The following is a 20,108-nucleotide window of genomic DNA, read 5'->3' as shown; positions in this document are numbered from 1 at the left end:
CTCCCACCCCAACCACATTTTGTTGTTGTTTTTGTTATTTTAGCTCTTAAAGACTAGCTGATTTGGGGGTTTTCCAAGATATTTGGTCTGTTGTTTCACGGAGCCACTTGAAATATTAATGACTACATGGGAAGATATTAGGAAAACAGTCTTTATTGGCTACTGGAGAAAGTTTATTGTAGATTTTTTAAAAAATGGTACCAAAAGAGCGAAGTGTGGTGGTGCACACCTGTGATCTCAGCATTCAGGAGGCTGAGGCAAGAGGATTGACACAAGTTTGAGGCCAGCCTGGGCTACATAGTGAGTTCAAGGACCCCCTTAACTACCTAGCAAGACCCTGTGTCACCTCCCTCCCCTTAAAAACTACCACTGAGCTATGTCTCTATCCCTTTACTTTTTATTTTGACATAGGGTCTCACTAAATTTCCCAGGGGGACTCGAAACTTGTGATCCTTCTGCCTCAGTGTCCCAAATGCTGGATTTAACAACTATGTGCCACTGTGCCCGCCTTTGTAGGTTGAGTATATAGTACTTAAAAGAAAATTCTTGGCCTGTGCAGTAAGGAGAACGTGTGTGACTCCTGCATTTTATCCACAGCAGTGAGATGATATATTGTACTTTACCCTTGAATACCTACTAAACTACCCCTTTTTCCTAGCTGGAGTCGAGATGGCCACAAGCTCGTGAGCGCTTCCACCGATAACATTGTGTCACAGTGGGATGTTCTGTCAGGCGACTGTGACCAGAGGTTCCGATTCCCTTCACCCATCTTAAAAGTCCAGTATCACCCACGCGATCAGTATGTTTGTGCTGTTCCTGTCCCGGGTGGGGTATGATTCTAGATGGATTAGCTCTGGGCTCCTGATAGCTTCAGTGCAAGGTTTAGGAGGCAGAAAAACACATCTCTAAGACCTGTGTAAAATAAGCTTTCCAGGTTGGCTATACTGAGTATATTTTCAAGGACATTGTTATTGTATTTGTGTATCACACATATAATTTGTATATTATAACTCTACATATATATTTAACTATACATAATAGTTATAACTGGCCAAATTAAGACTTCGAAAATGAGCAGATAGAAATAAGTATGATTGGACCTTGACTTGGGGCTTTTCCTGCCTTAATAATTTGGATTTCTTTAGTATGAGTAGACAGCTCAATATTAAAATTACATTTAAGAAAAATAGTTATTCACCACTGCATTACCCAGACATAGCTGTTTCATTTCTCTGAGATCTCTCGTAGTCAACTCCTCTGTAGGTACGAGACTTCTTACATAGTGCCTCTTAGCTCAGTCCATATGAGATATGTTTCAACACGCGATTTTTTACGTAGCTATAATCAATTATTTTGGTATTTCCTATTTTGCTAGTTAAATTATATCTTCATATTTATTTTCAATGATCACATTTTATTTTGTCAGGATAGGATCCCCGTAATTTCACTCAGTCTTTTCCCCATTACTAGACATGAGGACTTAAGGCTTTTTGTGATTTCAGATTTGCTTGGGTTGAGAGGGTTGATGAGGGGAGCAGACAGAGGTCAGGGCTCAGCCTGCTGATACCAAAGCAATAGCCAATGTGCTGTTCATATTTTTAAACAGGAACAAGGTTCTCGTGTGTCCCATGAAATCTGCTCCTGTCATGTTGACCCTTTCAGATTCCAAACATGTTGTTCTGCCGGTAGACGATGACTCCGATTTGAACGTGGTGGCATCTTTTGATAGGCGAGGGGAATATATCTATACAGGAAATGCAAAAGGCAAGGTAAGCCCAGGAGCCCGCACGTTGGTAAAGTAAGGACCAGGCCCTTCACGCACTGACTCATTTCGTATGTTTACTCGTTGTACTTCTTTTGAAATTTCTTTTATTCTTGGTCTAACCATGACTCTTACCTATAGTATATTTAGCTTGTTTTTCTTTCATGCCTTAATTATAAATTCTGTTCTTTGAATTTAGAGTGGGCAGAGATTATTTGACACAGAGGATGGAAAGGCCTCTAATAAATGTCAGTAATGAAGGGTCATTACTAAATTATAAAATTTAAAAGTCATGTTATCGACTGGAACACTTCTGATGAAAATGTCTTGATATCTAGTTGCATACAATGTTGTGTAATTCAGGCTGGCTTAACCTGTAGTACCAAGAGTTTGTCATTTTTCTTTCTTTTATTTTCCTGTTAAACATCTCACCATGCCTTTTGGAATGTTTGGAAGGTATAGGCCCTTCTTCCAGGGATGCATTGGTGTTTTTTCTGTGGAATATGAAGGGAGCTTAGGTGAGCTTTAAGGCTCTTTTCATGCTTAGTATTTATAATTCCATTAGACACCTTGATTTTGCTGTTTTGTTTTTTATTTTTTTATTTTTTGGTACCGGGGATCGAACTCGGGTCCTTGGGCTTGCACAGCAGGGGGCGAAACCACTGAGCTACATCCCCAGCCCTGCTGTTTTGTTTTTGATTGGCGCATATGGGCTAGTGTAATTTCATGGCTACTTCACTTATTTATTTATTTGTTTGTTTGTTTATTTCCTTTGCAGTACTGGAGATTGAACCCCTTGAACCCTAACATGTTCAAGGCCCTCTCTCCTTCTGAGCCACATCCCCAATTCTCTTGGCTAGTTTAGAAAGTGGCAGTTAGCCAGGCATGATGGCACATACCTACAATCCCAGCACTGGGAAGGCCGAGATAGGAGGATTGCTGTGAGTTCAAGGCCAGCCTGAACTACATAGCATGACTGTCTCAAAAAACAAACAACAAAAACAAAGTGGCCGTTAAAAAAAAACAAACTAGTAAAATGAAATTTACCATTTTAAGCATTTTTAAATGCGGAGTTCAATGGTATTAAGTACATTCAACCTTCACCACCATCCTCTTCAGAACTCTTTTCATTTTGCAGAACTGAAACACTATGCCCATTAAACAATAAATTTCCCAGTTCCTGGCAACCACCATTTCGCTTTGTCTCTGACTTTGACTACTCCATGTACCTCAAGTCAGTGGACTCAAACCATATTTTTCCTTTTGCTCCTGGCTTTATTGCTTAATGCAGTGACCTCAAGGTTCATTCACGTTGCAGCATGTCAGAATTTCCCGCCTTTTCAAAGTTCAACCATATTGTAGATGTCTGCCATATACTGTTTTAACTATTCATCTGTTGATGAATACTTGGGTTGCTACCACTATTTGGCTATTGTGAATAATGTTAAATATCATATTTTAAAAATGGATTATGAAGACCACTTCCTCTGCCCCCCAGTGTTGGGTTTGAACCCCGGGGTTCTGCCATTACAGCTCAGGGACTTCACATGGAGCTACATCCCCAGCTCTTTTTTGTTTGGTTTTTATTTTAAAACAGGGCCTTGCTGAGTTGCTAAGTTTTCCAGGCTGGGCTTAAACTTCTGACCCTCCTGCCTCTGCCTCCCATAGTGCTGGGATGATAGGTGTTTGCCATTGCCTGACTACCGACTGTAGTTTACTTGAAAAAGTAAAAGGCAGTATCAGTTCATCAGGTTGAGTAAACAGGAATTAGCAGTATTTGCATTTTTACCCAATTTCTACTGGATTTTATTATTTATTTATTTATTTATTTGGTACCAGGGATCAAACTCGGGACCTTGCACTTTCGAGGCAGGCGCCGGAACCACTGAGCTAAATCCTCAGCCCAAAACAAATGGTTTCTTTTCTTTTTTGGGGGGTGGGGGAGGTGGGTACCGGGGATCAAACTCAGGTCCTTGCTCTTGCGTAGCAGGTAGCGAAACCACTGAGCTAAATCCCTGGCCCCATCTACTTGATTTTAGATAGAGAATCCAGATCTAATTCCTGTTATATATCAAAATATTTACTTTTTTTTTTTCTGTAAACTTTAGATTTTGGTCCTAAAAACAGATTCTCAGGATCTTGTTGCTTCCTTCAGAGTAACAACTGGGACAAGCAATACCACAGCCATTAAGTCAATTGAGTTTGCCCGGAAGGGAAGGTGAGTGAGAACTTGTCTTTTTTAGGGACAAAGAAGAATGTAAAACTGAATTGAAATTTACAGTTTTTGTATATAGTATATTTTTTACTTTCTTTTTTTTTTGGTACCGGGGATTGAACTTGGGTCCTTCCGCTTGCGAGGCAGGTGGCGAAACCACTGCGCTAAATCCCCGGGCCTGTATATATTATATTTTAAAAATTTATTGAAGTTGTTAGAAACTCTTCGTATCTGGTTCTTGGGTTTACAGAATTTCCCTCGTTGAACCAGTAGTCACATTTTCCTTCTTTGAAGGTTTTCCTCTTTACTGAAAAGATATTCGAGTGGTCAGTGCTTAGAACCAAAATGCTTGGTACATAGTAAGCACTGAGTAAAGACTAAGTAACTTTTCTTCATAGTGGTGCTGGAGATTCCAGCCAGGGTCTCATGCATGCTAGACAAGTACTCTACCCCTGAGTTACATCCCCAGGGCCTAAATATTTTTATAAGCAGAACTGTGTCATAAAATTGACACAGTGATTAAATGTGCATTGGCATAAAACCTGTTTCTCCTTTTAATTTCAGATGTTATTTTGATAAATTTGGTTATTTAGTTAGAAGTAGATATATCAACAGAAACAGGAAGGAAAAGGTTGTCCATCAGAAATACCAGTCATGTTCTGTGTAGGAATGCCCATATGTACCTAGAAGATATTCATGTTCAAATGTCCTTGAGTGTGTGTGTGTCCTCGTGCGTGTATGCATGTGTATGCGCATGTGGGGTGGGGTGGGGGTGCTGGGGATGGCCTCACGCATGCTTGGCAAGCTCTTTCCCTGAGACACACTCTCGGCCCCTCAGAATGCTCTTGAATTAAGAAAGGGTCACTAGGGTCTTTCTAAGGGTTCTGCTGTCATTACAATAAAAAATCAGACGTTTAAAAATGGCATATTTATTAACTCATGAAGGATATATTGTTTATAAAGCTGGCCTGTGAAATGAAGTATTTTTGTACATTTCACATAACCCTGTACATTTAGCAAGGTGCTTCAGTTTAGAGGTCTCGGGTCTCAGTTAAATACTGATGGTTTGATCAGTTTGGGCTTACAGATACACAGGCAGGATAGAGTGTATGTATATATTCTCACTTGACTGGATTTTGGAAGGTGCCAAGATATACAAGCACTCTAGTCTTAGGTCTTTACTCGGGTTCTCCCCGGTTAATTAGTTGTTTGGATTACTGTTCTAGGGAACTATAGTAATGAAAATGTTGACAGGAACGGATTCCTGACCTCTGTTGCTATTTTTCTTCTTTCTGTAGTTGCTTTTTAATTAACACAGCAGATCGAATAATCCGAGTTTATGATGGCAGAGAAATCTTAACCTGTGGCAGAGATGGAGAGCCTGAACCCATGCAGAAACTGCAGGACCTGGTGAATAGGTGTGTCTCGCAGCCCAGCAGGGCCGTGGGATGGCTCCTCACCGGGCTCAGGTTCCATTCTCCTTGGGGACTCTTTTGTCCTTTAGGACCCCGTGGAAGAAATGTTGCTTCTCTGGGGATGGGGAGTACATCGTGGCAGGCTCCGCCCGGCAGCACGCACTGTACATCTGGGAGAAGAGCATTGGCAACCTGGTGAAGATTCTCCATGGAACGAGAGGAGAGCTCCTCCTGGATGTAGCAGTGAGTCGAGCAGGCATCGCTACCATTACTCGCACAGTCCAGACCATCTCGAATGTGTTGTGACTTACCCGAGTTTCCTTTCCTTCCTTCAAACTTAGTGGCATCCTGTCCGGCCCATCATAGCATCCATCTCCAGTGGAGTAGTATCCATCTGGGCACAAAACCAAGTAGTAAGTATTTTCTCCTTGACTTGCTTTGAAACCAAATATTCCTTTTTGTCAAAGGACCTTAAGCTTAGTAAGCTAAAAACTACCTTAATTACTTTCTTTTGCATGTGAATCTTGTAGCCCAAATAAATAGGTTCAGCATGTCTAGTGTTACTTTATTTTGATGGGAAGATCTTGGGCCTAAGTGGTTTACTAGCTCTGTTTTCATGGAGAAAGTCTAAGGTAGTTTCTGTTACATTTTTCTATTACTTGAGCTATATTTTTCTTTTGCTTTTCTTCTTTTTAGCTCAGTTTCTGTTTTATGTTGGAATTTTTTTTTTTTTTTTGATACCGGGGATCGAACTCCAGACCTTACGCCCAAGCAGCAGAACCACTGAGCTAAATCCCCAGACTTTTATGTTTGATTTTAGTTTCAACACTTTTAAACTATATTTGTAATCAGGCTAACACAGTCACACAATTTAATGTAGATTGGCTCTGTTTATATAGGGATTTCTGTTTGGAAATACAGTTGATTGACAAAAAAAAGAAAATTTAACATTTTATCTTAGAATTCCTTTTTTTTTAAAGAATTACATCTTAAAAGATTAAAGCAAACAGTTATTTATTAGAGGGCTACAGTTATAACTTGCATTGTTTAGATAGGAGATACCTTAAGATGGTAAAACCTATAGGTAACTAATTTTTACCTCCACATTTAATCTCAGAGTTCTCAACTCTTTCACTTACATCATTAGTGTCTAAATTTAGATTATTGCTTTGTTGTGTAGTTAAGTAGTGTATTTTGTTTGTGGTATAGGAAAATTGGAGTGCATTCGCACCAGATTTCAAAGAGTTGGATGAAAATGTAGAATATGAGGAAAGGGAATCAGAGTTTGATATTGAAGATGAAGATAAGAGTGAGCCCGAGCAGACAGGTAATATTTCTTAATTGCAGATGGTATTTCTGAAAGGAAAAATGATTGCTTTACTTAATATTTTAAATTTGTGTTGTAAATGTATTTCAGAGTCCAAGATGCCCCGTTTGTCTGTAAGTATACATAATTTGCTTGGGGAGTCTCAATTTATAAAACATTAATTGAGGGCTTATATAGGCACTGCCAGGGCTCGAGCAGCTCTCTTGGCACTTCACTTGTATTTGCTGATCAATTGCAGATAACTAAATGGGTATTTATAGGTAACACCTAGCAAAGCACCTAGATGGATGGAGTGCACTATGTCCTGTGTCCTGTCACCCCCTTGTCAGTAAGAGAAAGGCCAAGAGCACAGGCTCCAGAGTCAGTTTTGGGCAAAATACTTAATGTGTAACTCTGCATTGGACAGAGGTAATAATAGCACCTGTCTTTTGGGGTTGGTGGATTACACAAAATAATTCATGTAAAGCACTTTTTTCTAGGCCATAATAGGCACCCAAACATTATTTTCTGTTATGATTATGTCTATGGTCATTGTTATTTTTGTCTTCTGAACTTATAGATAAGACCTCCTTAAAAATGAAGATTTGATTTGTTATCTTCATGGTGTCTAACATGGAGCTTTACATGCAGTAGGGATTCGTGTGTGTGAATGCTTTAGTATGCCCAGTTGGCACTGTAATTAACGCCACAGATCTTCCATTACTGGGCCATTTCATGGTGCCAGGGATCAGGGAATCAGGATTAAGGTTAATTCTCTCCAACTTGAAAGTGCTGTTCCTTACTTTTGAGCACTAGATAACGTACATGCCTCGCATATTTCAGGAACATCTCTGGGGATGCAAAATGTTCTGGATTGTTTTGGTATTCTGGGGTCATGTTCTGAGCCTTCCCAGACTTTCACATAAATTATTCCTCCTTCCTGTCTCCCACAAGGATTGCACATACCTTGATTGTGGCATTTATTGGATTAAACTGAAATTATCCATTTGTGTCTGTTTACCCAGTTAGACTGTGGAACTTTTACTGATTGAAAAGCCATTTTCAGCTTCTGTGATCATCACTCTTCCCCTAGAATATCATTGAAAGTCAGCTCTTATTTGTTAAATGAACTGTTTTCTTCCTTCATATTTCTTGAATTTCAGTTTGTGAAAACCCTTAAGGTACATTTAAAAAGGCAGTTTTCACTTGGTCTCAAACCTGTTCTGTTTCTGTCCTACAGGGGCGGATGCTGCTGAAGATGAGGAAGTGGATGTCACCAGTGTGGACCCCATTGCTGCCTTCTGTAGCAGGTGAGCAGCCTGGAGGGCTGGAGGCTGGGATGGATCTCCTCTGTCTCTGGTGTGTGCTACTCAGTGCCCTGACTGTCCCTTCAGTCCCATCTGCTTATTAGCTGAAAAAGCGAGCACCTTTGGTGTATAAAAGAAACAATTTAGTCTTTCTTCTCTAGTCCTACTTTCCCTTCCCTTCTCCTCGATACAGAATTTAAGAAATGGAAATAATTTGTTTATTTGGTTTATGATTATTGATTTCTGATTTCCTTTTATTCATCTTGGCTTTCTTAAAGTTCTAGGTCTATGCCTGGTATGTATGCTTAATAGAGGTGCTGGAGGAAGGGCTCATGGTTTAAGCAACTGTCTCCTCTTTTTTCCAATCCCTTGTCTGATCCTCTTCCAAATAGTGATGAAGAGCTGGAAGATTCAAAGGCTCTGTTGTATTTACCCATTGCCCCTGAGGTAGAAGACCCAGAAGAAAATCCTTATGGCCCCCCACCAGATGCGGTCCAAACCTCCTTGATGGACGAAGGCGCTAGTTCAGAGAAGAAGAGGCAGTCCTCGGCAGATGGGTCCCAGCCACCCAAGAAGAAACCCAAAACAACCAATATAGAGCTCCAAGGAGTACCAAATGATGGTAAGAGCTACATCTTCTCCCTGCTGACTGGCAGGCACAATTTGTCCAGCACGATAATTTCCTATTTGAGTGATTTTTACTCCAAAGGAATTTCCCCATGAATCTTTCTAATAGTGCTTGACAGCTTTGTGATAATTGCATCTGTGTTCACTTCTCTTTTAAACTGGGGAAATTCTGCTCTTCAGTAACTTACCTAGATAACACACTTTGTGTTCTGACACATAGCTCATTTTTTTCCCATAGGGGATTTTATTAGGTGGTAAAGTACTAATCAGATCTGGACAGTCGTTTCCTTCTTCCTGTCTGCTTTTACAGTCTGACTCAGAAGGCTTTTATGTGTTGCGATAGATAGGGATGTGTTTATTACCAGGAATCTTTTTTTTCTTTTAGCTAACTTCAGACCTGTTAATGGTGCAGCTGCACATTTCCCTGATGATATTGATTGCCTGTCTGCTCTGGCCCAAACACTGTTGAGTGGTTAATTTACCATTACTGACTTCTGCATAAGCCCTGCGAGTTGTTTTATTATCCCTGCTTTACAGAGGAGAAACTTTAGGTCCAGGTTATGTGTTTAGAAGTTACATAATTGCCCAAAATCTCACAGAAAGTGGTAGAGTCAGGATTCTTTTCCCTGAGTTCCAAAGCCTATTCTGTTTCTGCTCCCTTGTGCCTCTGTGCGCGCGTGTGTGTGTGTGTGTGTGTGTGTGTGTGTGTGTGTTTGCATGCATATGCCTGGGTGCACACACGCACACCTTTTCTATCTTGGTTTGATACAGTATCTTTTGCTACTTTTTCAGTTTAGAGTGTTTTGTGGGTTTTTTTGGTACCAGGGATCAAACTTGGGACCTTGCACTTGCGAGGCAGGCGGAGGAACCACTGATCTAAATCCCCAGCCCTCAGTTTAGAATTGTTGTGGCTTGGTATGGACCACAGAGGCTGTTTGTGCCTTTTTGTCAATCAGCGATTGTTGAACGGCCTCTCTTGTTGTTTTAAAAATAATACACAGGCAGATTTCTCTGCTTGTATCAGTGGACCTGGGACACAAAAGCAGTGTTCTTTGCTCAGAGCTCTGGTGGGGTGCTGGGACTGGTGGTATGTGAGCCCCCCCTCCCCCCGATGTCTCTCTGTTCTTCTGCAGAAGTCCATCCACTACTGGGTGTGAAGGGGGATGGCAAATCCAAGAAGAAGCAAGCAGGCCGGCCTAAAGGATCAAAAGGTAAAGAGAAAGATTCTCCATTTAAACCGAAACTCTACAAAGGGGATAGAGGTTTACCTCTGGAAGGACCAACGAAGGGTAAAGTGCAGGCGGAGCTCAGCCAGCCCTTGACAGGTAAGGACACATTGGGAGCACTGTCTGGCTTGCTTTGTGGCCTTGCTTTGTACAGCCCTGACCTCCTTTAGCTGCAGCATTTTTTTCCTTCCCTCCTTTTCCCCAGCAGCAGATCATCTTTGCATTTTAAGCTGCTAAGGGCAGGCTAAACCACACTTGGCTCAATTCAGTGACTCTTAACCTTGGGTCCATAAATAGATTCCAGGGGGCCTACACTGCCCTGATATCATTTGCAAAATATGTGAATATTTTTCTGAGGAAGATGCCTGTAGCTTTCATCAGATTCCTATTGAGAAATCCATGACCTAAAAATGTCAGAATCCCTGGTTTAATTCATTTCTTCATCTGTATTTGCTCTAGGTTTTTTGTTGGTGCAGGTTTTGTTGTTGTTGATGGTGGCTTTTGCTTCAAATTTACGTGCCATAGGCAGAAACATTGGCTTATTTTATATAGCCCCTGACTATTGAACTGTAGGATCTTTTCTCTCTTTCCATATTGTTCAAGTCCCATGAGATAGTTTTCTCTCTCCTGGTAGTATAGAAACAATGAAATTGTTAGTAGTACCAACATGTTAAGGAAGAAAATGAGACTTTGGGGTTTTTCCTCCCAGTATCTGGAAGTAATTACCAAAAAAACCAGAAACTATTCTATGTAGCTTCTTTTTTTTCTTTTTTGGTACCAGGGATTGAACTCAGGACCTTGCACTTGTGAGGCAGGCGGAGGAACCACTGAGCTAAATCCCTGGCCCTATATAGCTTCTTAACAACTTGATTTTTAAAAACTTAATATTTGGATTTTCTCACTTTTAGTTAGGTGCTGCCAAAGCAAGCACATGGATTTTCTCACTTTTATATCATGGAAGAATTTTTATTGGGAGATAGAGACGCAATTCAGTTTCCGATCCAGTACTTGTGAACCTAGGCGAAATGGTCTTTTGTTTGAAACATACTTCCATTTCTATTGAAACATTGTTGGGATTTGGAAATTTTTTGTTTCATATATAAATGCTGCTTTAATTAATAAAATATCCTCAATATTTTGCTGCTGAGGAGACTGCAGGCAGGATTCATGAAATGTCAGCGGCTATATTCAAGTTTTTTCTCTCCTGCTTTAAAATTTTAATCTAAATGTGTTCATCCAAATATTATAAACAGTAGAACGTAAAACAGAATCCCTTGTTTAATTTTTACCTTGTCATCAGTCATTACCTACGAATAAGAATTTTCTTTTACAGAGAAGCTCGAAACAGACTCAGCTTGTCCTTCTTTTGAATATTCTACCATAAGTTGGCTACATTTAGACTGCAGTTTTTCATGCCCCAGCATCATACACTGAGCTCCATATTTTTTCCCAATTATTTATGCTGCCATAAATTCTGATAATCAGTCACCACCCTCACATTCAGTCCTCCGAAGGCTGTGTCTGTGTTGTGAAACAGTCCAGGGCAGTTACATGGGTCTTCCCGACAAAGGCTGCAGATCGATAATTGACTGGACTTAAATAGAGGTGATCCTGCCGTGACGCGCTTTGTATGCAGGCTGATGACATACAGAAGAAACACAATTTAAAATTCATATAGATTTTCCTGGCCCAAAGAGCTCAGATGCTTTTAGGGTGATTTAAAATGTGGCCAAATGTATTTAATTAATTAAAACGCTTTAGGACATACAGTCTCTCAGCATCTTTACAACCTGTCTATAATAAGGGCTGGGGACTTAGCTCAGTGGTTCTGCTGCCTGCCTTGCAAGTGCAAGGACCCGAGTTCATTCCCTGGTACCAAAAAACCCCCCAAAAACCAACTTGTCTATAATTAATCTTGTGCTTTGCAATAAAAACTGTGTGATAAAAATTTTAAATTTTTAAACTCATATTTTCCTCAATGATACAATGACTTCAGCTTTAAATTATAATTGAGATGGTCATTAACAATAACCCAGATGAGAGTCAAAATAAAAATGTTGGAAAGCTTACTCAGCCCCAAAGGAATGGGCCTTTGTATTCTCTAAAATTCTCTACTATGAGTACGTATGTGGGTATTATTATATCTTAGTGACAGAGGAAGGCTTGCAGTAAAAGTTTGAACGGTATGTGGGATGCATATTTGTTTGTGCTACAAGTTAGCATTTTAAAAGCCCCTTCTAATAAGAGTAGACACCACTGTCGGTCCCCTGTTAGGAGATTCTCCACACTCACTTTGTTGACAAGGTTAAATGATGTCCTGACCTCAACAAAGCGCAGAGCTCGTGTCTTGGAATAGCAGGGTGCTTCATACTGGACTCCTGCTTTCTGAGTATTTTTGTTAGGGCTGAAGTGGGTCAGCCTTGTGTGGAAACAACCATTTGAACAGCCATGTGGGTACAAGGACGAGAGGAGCCTTTCCCGTGACTGGCCAGAGTGATGTGACATTGGTAACACAGAGGCAGAGCAGCTGCATGGGGCACTGCAGGCATTGCCCCGCTCCTCATGGCTGTACTTCCTGTATAACCAATCTGTCTGTCCTTCCTTTTTCTTATTTTTTTCCTTCCTTCTCCTGACCTTTTCCTGAATAGAACTCTCCAGAACAGAGATGGCCATATTGCATCTCAGAGCACCGAGGAATGGGATCGTTTAAAACAAAAACATCCTCAGCAGGGGCCTGAGGCCTGGTTCCTAGGCCCTCAGAAGGGCTGCATGTGGCTTTACTGACCAGCCAGTGTGGTTTGGAACTTCGTGAAGATGCACGTTTGGGGGAGAGTGGTGACACTGGCCAAATCCTTGGTTTGGGACAAGCAAGCATACCTTTTGTGTGGAATTCCCCAGGCGAGGAGGGCTCCGTCCAGCGCTGTGGCTGTGTTGGAGGGCCCCCAGGAGGCAAAGGCTGACCAGCACCTGCTGCTGGTTAGCACACGGCCCTCCAAGGCCACCGAGAGACCTTCTGGCATGTGGATCTCTTGTTCTTCAGCGCCTTGGAGATTTTCAGTCAAAGGCAGGATGTAGTTATTGTAGTTTTTCCACCAAATATTACAAAATGAAACCTGATTCAGAATGCCTAGGGCTAAAGCACCTTCAGTAATTAATTCAGTCTGAGGATTACATTGTAGATTCAAGGTTTTGTGAACCTCCCTTTAAACTGGACAGCTTTGGCATTGAGGTCTAATTGTTTGAAGGCAGGATTATAGGTGTAGGCTGTGTTATTACTGAAGCTCGGTGAATGACAACTGTGTGTTAATGTCTGCAACTGGCCAGTTACAGCAAAACCCATTTCATAAGCTGTAGTTAGCCTTAACAAAGCTGCCTAGTCTCTTTTGTGTTGTGACTAGAAATTATACATTCCAAGAGAAAATTAGAAGACAAATAGACCACCATATAAGTAATCTGGAATCTGGAGCTAAGGGAAGGTCTTTGCTATCAAACAGCTCCTCAGCCCCAAAGGTGTGGCTTGTCATATACTTAATCTGGAGGCCTCATTGGTGAGCATGAAGGGGTCGGTGTGATCCTGGGCCTGGGAGTGCCAGAGGCTGAAGTGAGCAGAGGTGACACTTCTGGCAACAAAGAGGCACTGTGCAGATTTGCCTGCCTTGTGCTTCTGCACCACTACCTGGTGCTGGCCCACTGCCCTGGGGCTTTGAACCACCTACAGGGAGGGCATCTGCTGGACCCATGGTTATTTTAAATCCATCCATCCATCCTCCCTCCCTCCCTCCCTCCCTTCCTTCAGCAGCTCTTGAAGACTATGAGTTCCTGCTGAAATGAGACAGTTGAGTGTTCTTTCCTACCAGTGTGACTGTACTGGCTGACCAAGGTCAGTGTGGAAGTCATGATCCAGTGTTTCCTTAGGGCCTAAGGGCCAACCTGGATGAGCTGCTGTTGGGAGGCACCATCGTAAAGTGAATTTCCTCCTGTGCTACTGGAAATTTCCTTTATGTTGCAGCTAAATAACGTGTTTCCTTGGGGCAGTTGCAGGCCTTCTGTGTTGGTGTTCCTGTGAATATTACTCACTCATAGCAGTGCTTGCTGTGGTGGTAGTGTGTTGGGTAATGCCTCAGTACACAGTGTGTGTTTGTGTGTCTCTGTACGTACATGTGTGTCCATTCACAAGAATGAGAGTGAGCTGCTCAGATAATAAGATACTCATTAGTCACCTTGAGTGCTGGTTATTGAGGCTGTTGGTTTATGGTCACACCGCTTTCTCCTGAGCTGGGTGTGGTGACACCCACCTGTAGTCCCAGCACTCAGGAGACTGAGGCAGGAGGATGGTGAGTTTGGACTATGTGATAGAGCCAGTCTCTAAAAACAGATAACTAAACTACTTTTTCCTGTCATGATTAAGGCTCAAAATTGCAATGTTGTGTTCATTTTTTAACTGTTAAAACTAAATTGGTCAGGATACCTATGGGAACAATCAGTGAGACCAGCCTTAAAGAGGTAAAGATTAGAGTGTGTTCTTTTACCTGAAGTTTCTTTTTAAAAAATCAACTCAAGAAATTTATTATTATGTTTGATGTTGGATGTAATCTGAAAAACAGGTGTCAAATTATTATTATTTTTTTTTACCTTACTGAACTATAAAGAGTTCAAATTTGATACTTACCAGTGTCATGTTTGGCAGAGTTTGTATCTTGCCCAAATTTCAGATGTTTCTCAGGAAATGTAAATATATTTTTACTGCCTGTTTTTATTTGTAGTGAAACTTTGAAAATCAGGTTCAAATCAGTTTTATAAGTAGATAGTTTTCTTTCATAATTGAGCCATTATTTTTCACCATTTTATGTCCAAGCAGCATGTTATTCCCCATTCCAAGTGACATCTAGCAGGATTGTCTTCACCTTGTTCTCTTTTTACACTTCCTAGTTAATATTCCACAGCAGCTCACTTAAGGATGTCCCTCAGAGGTTGAACAGCTTCTATGGAATAACCAGGGAAGTGGTCATTTGATTCTACTATTCAGGGTTTTATTTATGGATCATTTGTTGGTATATAGAAAGGTGGGCGTGACCTTCATTAACATTTCACCTTCGAGATTCTAGAGTGGTAAGGATGTCACTTAAGGGACAGTAGTACTCAGAAGGAGTTTCTTGTTCAGTTAATCATTTAGGATGAGTCTAATAGATGAAAGGTTTAGCACCCTAGAATTTCCTTCCATTTGTTGTTCTTTTTAGATTGTTAAGCATCATTTGTTAACACCTTAGAGAGTGGTTAGTGGCTTAGCAAATGTGTAGAACTGTCACCATTCTGCAACCCCTCCCCCCGTTTGGGGCAGATCTGAGAAAAGTATTGAGGTGGGGATTTGGGATTAGAGTTGGTTAGATCTTTTCCTTAAAAGAAGGAAATTTTTGGCCATGTATGTTTGTAATGTATCATCCAGATCCATCTGTATTTCTGTTCTTAGAAGTAACTGGTCCAAAGGTGATACTAAAATAAATCTTTTTTTGTCTGATCTCTTAGCAGGAGGAGCAATCTCAGAACTGTTATGAAGGCCTTGAAGCTCTTTGTTATCACCCACTATGCCATCGAGTGGCTTCTGGACAATGTGGTCAGTCATTTGAGATTGACTTTAATTTAAAACAAAGGCCTCTGCCTCCCACCCAGGAGGTGGAACAAGTGAATTTTATGTTTGAATGAAGAAGTGAATTATGGAAGAAAAGAATATATCCCTGATTTTCCCTTTCAAGCATAAGTCCAAATAGGCTCTCAGGAATGAGGATTTATAAAGACATCAAATAGGAGATTTGACTCATTTATAATTAAACACTTGGTTGTGTTGCTGGAGAAAAGATACCTGTGTTTTGCTCATCTAACTCTTGCATCCAGCATCATTTTGACACGTGATTTCCTATCTCCTGTTTGCCTTCTCTCCTCGATGCATGTCTTCAAATGACTTGTTCTTATCTCAGATTTTGCTGCCAGTGTCCTAGGAAAACTTCTGTTGCATATTCTCTTTCTTTGATTTTTAAACTTACCCTCTCCCAGATAGCTCCTGTGTTTCCATATTATATTCAACAGTGGGCAGAAAAAAGGGCTTGAAAGATTTTAAATTTGCAGAAAAAGAAGGAAAGAAGGTTTCCTCTTTGTCATACTACACTTTGCTCAACAAGCTGGACTGTAAGAGATTCAGAGTTTTTCCTTGCATTGCATATTTTCTTCCAGTATTGATTCAGTCTCGTTAATCATGGTTTTTGAAGATGACTAGTTTTATCCAACTCCAGCAAAGAATCATCAGCAGTTTTTATTACTTTACCTATGCTGACTTCTAGAGTCGGAAACAAACCAAGATGTTTCTCAATAAGTTTCTTTTTTATTGGGCTGGGGGAACCTGTACAAGGACTAAAGTACCCCCACAGTCAAAGCAGGAACAGCATAGTTCAAAGATCAAGGTAAAATTTTTATCATTGCCTGTGGAAACCTGTCCCTGTCAGTCATTATAGCTTTCTTTCCTGTGTCCACGTTCCTTTCTCTTACTGTATTTTCAGTCACTTCCTTTCTGTGAAAGGTTGCTTAGCTTTTATCTTTTTTTTTTTTGGTTTCGCTGTTCTTTAAAAAAAGTAGTAGATTGGATGGATGTGTACATGAGGTGTTTGAAATTTTCTGAAAATCCAGAGTCAGGAAACCAGCTGTGAAAAGAGCTTAGTAGCCTCTCTGAGTAGTTTTTAGCTGCTCAGAAGTGCTTATCTTGGATCATCATTTTCTCAGTATTTTCAAAGGAGAGTTTCCATACTGTGCTTATGGTGAAATCTCTCGATTGGTGGATGCTCCTTTAGGCAGCCAAACATGTTGATTGCTTTTTAGATGGTGGGCTACAAATCAAAGTAGAACACAGCAATAAGAGCCTCTCTGTCCCAGCCCATCTTTCAGAACACACACACTCAGAAGTCGGAGAAAGAGCTCTCCCAGAGTCAGTTGCATAACTTTATCCATTTTTAGTTGCCATTGCTGCTTCCTTAAGCAGTCATTTTGTGAATTTCATGTGAGTTAGACCAGTGGCTGAGATTGGTAGATGGCTCCCTAAGTGTGTTTCTGTTTTGCAGGGATTATTTCCATTCTAGTTCTCGGTACTGCACACTGCAGTCCTGTGCAGCTGTGATGCACAGGGTTTCTGACTGACTGGCATAAAAGTAGCTGGTTTTTTCCACTGTGCATTTGGGTATTTATGCTATATGCAGCTCCTCAACTGGCTGCTGAGAAAATCAGTGTAAGCCCTGTCAGATTGTCTCTGGCAGCAGCTCCTAGTAATTATTTATGCTCTGGGAATGTTTTTTCTGCTCCTAAAACCTTCTATCCACTTCATTTCTTAATTTGTGTAATATATGTATATTCTCTTTTTCACCTTTCTCATTTCCCAAGCTGCCATTTTGCTTTTTTGAATGTTCTGTAGTTTTGTACAAGATGAAACTTAGCCTTGGGTATTTCTTGCTGAAGCTTTAATGCTTTGTAAATAAAATCGGATGTTTATTAAAAGAGCAGGTGTAGATGTTTGTTTATAAACACTGATCACTTCTGGAACTCGACAGCCACGGAAAATACAGCATACTGGATTGACATTAGATCTTTGTGGGAATGCAGAGCTGGAAGGGGGAGGGGTGGTCAGGATGTCTAGATTTCTGCCTCTGGACAGGATTTTGAGTAAATGATTTGAATCAAAAGTTGCTGTTAATCAAAAGATCATCTAGGAATGCTGTCTCTTCAGATTCTTCAGTATAAATTTGCATAATTAAAGAGACCACAGTGCTGAGCATTCCAGAGGTTATAAAAATGCCTGTCAGGAAGATCTTTCTTAGTCTAAAAACAGTAAAAACTAATCTTTTTTTTTTTTTCTAGATTAAGTTAGCTTTAAAGCCCATTGAATACTCGTTGTCACCTAAAGAAGGTGTTTCATAAAGTTTATTGGCTTGATTTTAACTGATGCCAAAAATGAGTGCTTACTAATCTTTTTTTTTTTTTTCTTTTGGTACCGGGGATCGAACTTGGGACCTTGCACTTGCGAGGCAGGCGCCGGCACCACTGAGCTAAATCCCTGGCCCTGCTTACTAATCTTTTGTCATGTAGCTGAGAACCCATCTTTGACATCATAGCTGTTTCCTAGCAACCTCATCCACCTAAGCAGACAGGCTGCTCTGTTCTGCAGGGTAGTGGGTGCAGGCCGAGGGTCAGGCCGTGTTACATTTCCTCCCACCCAGCAGATGTCTTCGGTCCCCCTGGGAAAGAGGAGCATCAGCAGCAGGGAGAGGAGCTGGCTGTGATGTAGCCTCTCTTGCTGATCTGAAGGGTGCCTTGGCCCTTGTCTTTGAGAATTTTCATTTTTTAAAAAATGCCGTACATGCAGTGTTTGACACTTTACAGAGTGTTTTCATGTGCACTGTATCATTTGATGCTCAAGGTGACTGTCCTGAAAAAATGCAAGGAGATCTTCATTTACAAAGGAGGAAATAGAAATTCAGGAAGTTATTTGCCTTCCAGTGTAGAATTATTTTTATAGAAGGCTTAGGAACATTACCAGTAAATAAATAAGGTATGTTCTTGAACTTAATTCAAGTAACACTCTGGGGTTTTTTTTAGACTATAGTGTTGGTTTTCTTATTTGGTCAGATTTGACTTGGGAGTTTGAAACCCTTCATTTAGACCCCAGAATTTGGAGGGAAGGGGAAAGGGTGAAGAAGAGTATAATTTCACCAAGCTTTTGGGCTAATTTGGAAATTCACTTCCACTTCGGAAGTCTTTTCATCTTTGTCTTCTCGAGAGGTAGATTGAAATTTATTAAGAGGCTATGAAAATGTAGATAGTAGAGCAACAATTGATTCTCTTTGCTATTTGTTTTTCCGCCTTGAGGGCTTATCTGTGAATAATGACTGGACTTTAGTGTACTGGTAGCCTTGTTTTATTAACGATGCCCGCATCTCTTGATGTTGGAGGAGGAGAGCTGTGACGCTGGAGGATTCACCTGGAATACCTGGAGGGTGCTGGCCAAGGTGGTCAGTGGCCACCAGGCATGAAGACTTTGGCCGAGAGTTTCATCCTCGGGAGCCTGGTGTTGGCTGCCTACCTGCCCCTGACGGTGACTTCACCTAAAACACTGGCCATCCCAAAGAAGCTGCAAGAAGCTGTGGGGAAAGTTATTGTCAATGCCACAACCTGTACTGTCACCTGTGGCCTTGGCTTTAAGGAGGAGACTGTCTGCGAGGTGGGGCCCGATGGGGTGAGGAGGAAGTGTAAGTCCCAGCGCTTGGAGTGCCTGACCAATTGGATCTGTGGAATGCTGCATTTCACTGTTCTCGTCGGAGAAGAGTTTGAACTCAGCTGTCTCAGTTCAGACATTCTGGAGATCGGGAAGGAAGCATTCCACTTTACCTGGAGACTGGCTCGAGGTATCATCTCAACAAATGATGAAGTTTTCCGACCCTTCCGAGCCAGCTCCCACTTGGTGAGGTTCAGACCGGCCCAGGAGTATGACTCTGGGACATACCGCTGTGACGTGCAGCTGCTCAGAAACTTGAGGCTGGTCAAAAGGCTCTACTTTGGGCTGAGGGTACTTCCTCCAAAGCTGGTGAACCTGAGTTTCCATCAGTCCCTTACTGAGGAGCAGAAGTTAGCAGATGAGGGCTTGGAAGTTAATCTGGACAACTATTCCAAGCCTCCCCGCCCCAAGTGGCAAAAGAAGGTGGCATCAGCCTTGGGGGTAGGAATTGCAGGTGGAGTGATCGGTGGTGTGCTGGTGAGCATCGTCCTTTGCAAGGTGCTGAGGGAGACCTACACTGGTGACAGCCTCAAGAGCTTACAAGCCTTGCTCCTGAGGGACTGGCTGCCCAAGACGCCAGGCTAGCTTTATAGGGAGTGTGTTGGCTGCCTGATAGTGGATTGGCCAAACGACTCCAGGAGGAATGGGGAGGTGGACCCTCATGGTGGCCCTGGCAAGAGTCTCCAGCTTCTGTGTCCCAGATGGATCTCTCCCTGATCTCCCTGCTGCTGGGTGCTCAGGTGTCACCCTGGCTCCTGGGAATATAGCTGTTTTCCAAGCTTGCAGTCATCTACCCCATTAACTTGTGTGCCTCCCAGTCCGTTTTCCTCTTCTGAGCAGTGTATTCATGTAGAAGGATATAATAATAGGTTTTCTAGTGAAAACTTATTTTTCCCTCTTCAATAAAAATAATTCACAATAGCTGTATGGAAACCTAACCTTT

The 20,108-nt window shown here is 41.5% G+C and overlaps 2 protein-coding genes across 7 annotated transcripts in view; both read left to right on the top strand.

The window, feature by feature from the left end:
* Rbbp5 (RB binding protein 5, histone lysine methyltransferase complex subunit) overlaps positions 1–17,393 on the top strand; it is a 35,076-nt gene extending 17,683 nt beyond the window's left edge. Inside the window, exons 4-14 of one of the 6 annotated variants that reach the window (XM_021242467.2) lie at positions 659–799; positions 1,607–1,769; positions 3,871–3,980; positions 5,276–5,395; positions 5,482–5,635; positions 5,734–5,805; positions 6,602–6,719; positions 7,939–8,008; positions 8,398–8,627; positions 9,766–9,843; positions 15,385–17,393. In XM_021242467.2, coding sequence (XP_021098126.1) covers positions 659–799; positions 1,607–1,769; positions 3,871–3,980; positions 5,276–5,395; positions 5,482–5,635; positions 5,734–5,805; positions 6,602–6,719; positions 7,939–8,008; positions 8,398–8,627; positions 9,766–9,843; positions 15,385–15,410 — 1,282 coding nt within the window. In that variant the 3' untranslated portion in view covers positions 15,411–17,393. Of the gene's footprint in view, positions 1–658; positions 800–1,606; positions 1,770–3,870; positions 3,981–5,275; positions 5,396–5,481; positions 5,636–5,733; positions 5,806–6,601; positions 6,720–7,938; positions 8,009–8,397; positions 8,628–9,765; positions 9,958–14,787 lie in introns of all 6 variants that reach the window. The other 5 variants (XM_004862122.3, XM_004862123.3, XM_021242461.2 and 2 more) reach the window with 5 other exon arrangements.
* Positions 17,394–18,919: 1,526 nt separating this feature from the next.
* Positions 18,920–19,750, top strand: Tmem81 (transmembrane protein 81). The gene has a single exon (XM_021242468.2). The coding sequence runs from the start codon at positions 18,920–18,922 to the stop codon at positions 19,748–19,750; it is 831 nt and encodes a 276-aa protein (XP_021098127.1).
* Positions 19,751–20,108: the final 358 nt, after the last annotated feature.

The sequence above is a fragment of the Heterocephalus glaber genome, unplaced genomic scaffold (genome assembly GCF_053883595.1).
Source record: "Heterocephalus glaber isolate CG9 unplaced genomic scaffold, H.glaber_assembly_v1.0 deba00001600, whole genome shotgun sequence".
Taxonomy (NCBI): Eukaryota; Metazoa; Chordata; class Mammalia; order Rodentia; family Bathyergidae; genus Heterocephalus; species Heterocephalus glaber.
Note: the sequence above shows the minus strand (reverse complement) of the source record. Positions and strands in the feature narration are given on the sequence as shown.

Excerpts from the sequence above, each read along its gene's own strand:
- Tmem81 (XM_021242468.2), top strand. The coding sequence starts at position 18,920 with ATGAAGACTTTGGCCGAGAGTTTCATCCTCGGGAGCCTGGTGTTGGCT.